The sequence below is a fragment of the Bidens hawaiensis genome, unplaced genomic scaffold (assembly GCF_021521415.1).
Source record: "Bidens hawaiensis isolate Kalapana, Puna unplaced genomic scaffold, B.hawaiensis_p1.1 tig00023454_1, whole genome shotgun sequence".
Lineage (NCBI taxonomy): Eukaryota > Viridiplantae > Streptophyta > Magnoliopsida > Asterales > Asteraceae > Bidens > Bidens hawaiensis.
This window is the reverse complement of record NW_027493688.1, coordinates 193,592-199,604: the sequence shown is the minus strand read 5'-3', so window position 1 is coordinate 199,604 and position 6,013 is coordinate 193,592. Positions and strand designations below refer to the sequence as shown.

General features: G+C 35.2%; 1 protein-coding gene across 1 annotated transcript; it reads left to right on the top strand.

Annotated features, from left to right (window-relative positions):
• The first annotated feature begins 2,528 nt into the window (after positions 1-2,528).
• On the top strand, positions 2,529-5,478 carry LOC143567592 (rac-like GTP-binding protein ARAC11). Its single transcript, XM_077053978.1, has 7 exons — positions 2,529-2,630; positions 2,704-2,791; positions 3,007-3,116; positions 3,889-3,952; positions 4,059-4,123; positions 4,386-4,451; positions 5,107-5,478. The coding sequence occupies exons 1-7, from the start codon at positions 2,532-2,534 to the stop codon at positions 5,206-5,208; spliced, it is 594 nt and encodes a 197-aa protein (XP_076910093.1). The 5' UTR covers positions 2,529-2,531; the 3' UTR covers positions 5,209-5,478.
• Positions 5,479-6,013: the final 535 nt, after the last annotated feature.

Genomic DNA, 6,013 nt, shown 5'->3' with positions numbered 1-6,013 from the left:
CGATTCTCGGGGGCAACGTGTTAGAGTGCGGAATCCTACTAACACGGCGACTCGGTGGTAATCAACGACACAAACGGTAGCAATTCCTAGGATGATATGACGACCAGGTGCGGAGGAAAGGACCGAAGGGGTTGACGGGCAGAGAGGATTTCCGGGGAACAGGTCGGCTGTGTATGTGTGTTATGTGTGCTCTCCTTTCTGAAAATCCCTAAGTAACGTTTATATATCGAAGACTCATTCGATCGGATGAGTCTCTCATTCGATCGAGTGAAGCTTTGTTCGATCGAATGAGCCTGGTTCGATCGAATCAACCTTTTGTTCGATCGAACCAGTTTTCGTTTGACATTTACAATACGTTAACTAGGTTTCACAATCTTTAGTCTCACGCCGACCTACCCTGATAGAACTGGGGACATATATATGACATTTCATGTCCTAACATAAACCAAATCCGAACCTCACTAACCTAGTGCGAACTCACAAACTCATAACAAACAGGTTCAATTCTTGTTTAAACAGTCTCTGTTTCACAAATTTCCAATTACCTTAAAAAACACAATCAATTCATCATGAAATGCATCTATTGAATACGCTTATATCACCTATATCAACGAATTGTATCGTAGATTAGATCCCTAGGCTCTGATACCACTTGAAAGAACCTATACAGATCTAGATCTTGATAACAACGATACACATGTTGATTCTAATACGATTAGGCTTGCATACGTTATGTGTGTGTAGTTTATGTATTGAGTGAACTATTCGGCAGAGTAATGAGAGAGAAATCGTAAATATCAGAACTGTTTCATTAATGATAAGTTATAGGGTATTTATAAGGGATGACCACATTCGTTAAGTTTACACTTAACGAATGTGTCATTCGTACAGATACTTTAACGAATAACATACTTATTCATTAATACTTTAAATGATAGCGAATGGCCCTCATTCGTTATCTCATTCGTTAATCTAGGTTAACGAATGAGCTTACAATTAGACGAATGTGTTATATTCGTTACGTGGTAACGAATGTAACTTACATTAGAGCGAATGGCCTATTTAACCATATTTACATTATAACCCCTATACTTTAGACTTATTACATTAATGCCCTGATAAAGACCGAGACGTACAAAACATGTATCAACATATTATTTATTTATTTTTGCTTTTTATTTTGTGCCTACATCGTTGATCCCAGTTAAATTCTTGTCAATTTGTTGTCGCAAATCTCTTGTTTTTTCTGCCGCGTTTTTTGTTTTGTTTTTTTAATATGTAAATTTGCTGTACTTGGATGTTGAAGGATTTAATTTTTTGGTTTACATTCAGCTTCATAAGCTAATACTGAAAGAATTCGCGTTAGTTCACCACTGTGACTTGGGGGTTTTTTTATTTTATTAAGTTATATTTTTTACTTGGTCGTTAATAAATTTGGTTTGGGGGTTTTGGTTTAGTGTTGTAATCCAATACTAAACGAATTCACATCTACTTGCAGTCGCACCGCATGTATTTTACCAACCGACTAGACGCCATTTTAATTATGTTTTTTTATCTATCATAAACTATATAGTGTCAATACCATTATTCAAACTACAATCTAGGTCAGTTTCTTGTAATTTCATAGGTGACTGATTATATTAATAAGGAGAATTGGATTTTATTAATCCATATTATTTTTGTTGGTTGATAACAATCTCATATTTATTACATTATTACCATAGATCCCACCTTTCACACTATATGTTTTCCTTAGACCCTATTAAAAAAAACCTAATCTCGTTAAGTTATTTTTCTAATTTCATGTTGTTGTATTAGGGCTTTTGACTGAAAGGAGAATACGAGTCAATTGATATAACATGTATCTCTAAATGATGCTCCTCAAACGGATTGATTTTTGTTGATTGTAAAACCCAAATTGAAGTACCGTTTTCATGGTAAGTCTTATATCAGTCGACTTGTATCTTTCTTCCGATCAAAAGGTGTAAAACAGAAGTCTGAAATTCAAAAAATGAAAACAAAATGTAGTATAAAAGGTGAGACCGGTGACAGCTAAGTTAGTATTATTATTGGTTATCCTTAAAAAAATGGAATATTAAAATCCATTTGTTTCTAATAATAATAATAATAATAATAATAATAATAATAATAATAATGTATTTCTTTGATAGTTACTTAATATTGAAAAATAGAATTGAGAAATTGAAAACATAAAATTAGAAAGAAAGAAGTGAGAGAAATTTGATGTGGGCCACTCAAGTAACGATTCAACAGCATAATTTCGCGGGTAAATTACCATTAATCACCACATAATCTCTTGTTCCCATTTTCTCTTCTCAACCAATTTGGATTGCATTGCATTGCATTGCATTGCATTTGTAGGGTTTCAAATAACAGCCACCCACCCCCCAAAATGCTCTCTTCTTCTTCACCAATCAGCCGTCAATTCGCCGATCAAGGACAAAACTAACACGTCTTGTGGATAGGAATAGGATACATAGAAGACGATCAGGAGCTCAGTTTTGATCAGTATGAGTGCCTCCAGGTTCATCAAGTGCGTCACTGTCGGTGACGGAGCTGTTGGGAAGACATGCCTATTGATCTCCTACACCAGCAATTCATTCCCAACGGTCATTTCATTTCATTCCATACTTCATTCATTTGATTTTTAATTACGGTTGCTAACTTGATGAAATTGTACAGGATTACGTGCCGACCGTGTTTGATAATTTCAGTGCCAATGTTGTTGTCAATGGCAGCACTGTCAACTTGGGCTTGTGGGATACTGCTGGTAATCTTGTTAAATGCTAATTATTTTTCTGTTAGCAGTCATGAATTTAAAATTGGCGGTCAGACCCGCAAGACCCGACCCTATTCTAATTAACCGGATCCGGTCTTACCTGGTTTATGTAAAGAGAAAATGCTCAGACGCCCGTTTAATACTCACCCCTAAAAGTTGGCGTACTTATTATTTGTAGTGTGTGAAATTGGCATTGTGTTATACAGGACAAGAGGATTATAACAGGTTGAGACCGTTGAGTTATCGCGGGGCTGATGTTTTTATTTTGGCATTTTCTCTTATTAGCAAGGCTAGCTATGAAAACATCTCCAAGAAGGTGGGATATTTGTGTTTTTGTCTTATTACCCGTTTACGTAGAGACGGGTCGATTTAGGTTATGTTTTATGTCTGGCAGATGTAAAGAAAACGGGTCGAAAGTCTTCCTAAATGTATTCAAATGCATACAGCCTCCTAAGCTGCTTTACTAAAATGGATCTATTTTTAGTGTTTGCTTGTTGACCCACCTTGACTCAACCCGTAGTAAAAGATACGGGCTGCGCATGGGTCGGTGTGTGCCGGCTTTGTGAGCAAACCGAACAAACAATTGAAAATTCGGTTATTGAAAACCGTTCATTTCGGTTTTGCCATTTGTGCTTGAAATTTTTGGACAATAAGAATCGGCCCAAAATAATGAATCTGGTCATGATTCGTGAAACTTTGTGCCTAAATCTTTTTGTTAAGTGATTATCACACATTTTGACCTTAAATTTATGGGCTACATTTATAATTATTTAACATTAAAAAAAACTATGATTTATAATAACAAAATTTGGTTTAATAAGTTGGTTCGATTTTTAGAGGCTTGGTTCGGTTTTTTTGGTACATACAAAACCGAACCGCAAATTTGGTTTTTGAAAAATCATATAACCAAATCATCGGTTTTAGGTTGGATTAGTTTGTTCGATTATGTCGGTTATTTCAGTCACCCCTGACTTTTCTTCACCCCCTCCCCCCACCCTCTCTCTCTTCTCAATCTCTCTATCTCTCTCTCAACCCCTAAATAATAGGTATATCATGGTATGCTTACCTTTTGTACCATATGTTCTCAGTGGATTCCAGAATTAACGCATTATGCTCCCGGAGTCCCTATCGTCCTTGTCGGGACTAAAATTGGTTAGTTAAACTTATAATTTTCATCTATATAAACTAAATGATTTGATGGTTCAGATTATTTGTTAATTTTAATGAAACTCTGAATTTGGATGTTGGTGGATTTTAGATCTTCGTGATGATAAGCAGTTCTTCGCTGACCATCCTAATGCAGTTCCTATTGCAACTGCTCAGGTAAAAGTTACTACTACTAAACTAAAACTATTGTCATATGAAAGTTGCAGCATAGGCTTATGTAGTAAATTACTAAAGTATCCTTAGTTGACTGGAATGGCTCGGGTTCGACTATGGCTCCATAATGCAATGGAAAGATTGCATACAACGACTTTCTTCCATACCCTTGTAAACCGAAACATGTTTGGCGCAGTGATGCTGTTTTTAAGGAAGTAGCTTATTTCTTTTTATCCGAACATTTATTGTTTTTGACTTATTATAGGGAGAAGAACTGAGGAAGACAATTGGAGCTCCCACATACATTGAATGTAGCGCCAAAACGCAAGAGGTATGTTTAATCTTATGTAGAGATGGCAATATAAACCGATTTATGGCTTAATCGGTTGATTTGGGCTTCTTTTCTATTCTCACGGGTAAAATGGCTAAGATCAGAAAAAATAGCTAGAATAAGATATTGTTATTATTATTACTATTATTATTATTGTTTGTAATAATATATCTGTTGCAATCATATTCAAGACATTAGTTATCATAGGGTTAAAAGTAGAAGAACCAAAAAATTGTCCGCAGATTGGGGTGGTCCAAACCCATTTTAACTCATTACCCAATCCACCATTTTACCTGTAAATGGTTAGCAGTGTTCTTATATGGTCCTATATATACACCAATGGTGGTATACAGACGCCATGTGACATCATCTTACAAGTCGTGTGACAAGGCAAAAGATGGTCATTTGATTGAACACATATACGGGCCGTATGAATGTATGATAGGTTGAAAAAGGTTATATGACCGTATGACTTTGCTGGTGATCACATTAGTCATTCTTTGTCAGTGAAACACATCATATGCCTTGTATTGTTTGGCGTTCATACGACTCATATGGCCAGTATGATCACTTTTTGCCCTATTACGCACCCATTTGACCATACCGGCCGCATGGCATGTCATTGGTTTTTATTCTTATGTGTTTATGTTGTCAGAATGTGAAGGGTGTTTTTGATGCTGCCATTAAAGTTGTGCTGGCACCCCCGAGTTCAAAGAAAAAGAAGGGAAAAGCGCAAAAAGGATGCTTTATATTGTAATCAATAACAGAGTCCATGGAGAGATAGAATCTACATCTTCTGTTTTTACCATTCTGCCCTTTCGCTCGTCAAGGAAGTCTTTTGAGGCTAACCAGTGATCTTTTACCAGAAACCGTCATTTGGCTCATTGTGTCTCCATAAGTCGCGCTTCCCTTGTTAGGCCTTCCAGGTTCATCCTGCTCCGGGTTCTGATTTGTTCTTATGTGTTAGTTTTGTTCGAGATCAACTTATTAGATTTGAAAAAGAAAAACAAATAAAACTCGTCTTCGATTTTTTATGTATTTATTTTGTTCATTTTATTTGATTGTTAAATACTTCTGTTGACATGACATTTAGTATTCTCAAGGCTCAGGAGTTGGGTGGTGCCTAATTCTTGAGCGTTGAGAACACTAGATTTAATTGTTGATGATATCATATGGTGTTTTTATTATTATTATTATTATTATTATTATTATTATTATTATTAATATAACATGAGAACTAGAACAAATCATTAAAAAGATGAACAAAGTTAAAGATTGGACATAAATAAATAGCTGATAAAATATATTAAAACATGTATTTAATATAGAAATTAATGACTTTGAGATAAAAATTAACAATTAATAAATGAATAAATAAAAAAATGTCATATGTAAAATTGATTGTTTTTCTGTAAGTGATAACAGTTACAATAAAACTTCAATGTTTTTTAGTTTAAATATGCAAATAAATGAGTGTGAAAAGTGTGTCGACTTCCCCCCCATTTGAAGATGTTGAAGATACCAGAAACTTGATACACTGGTATTAGGGTGGACAGGGTCGA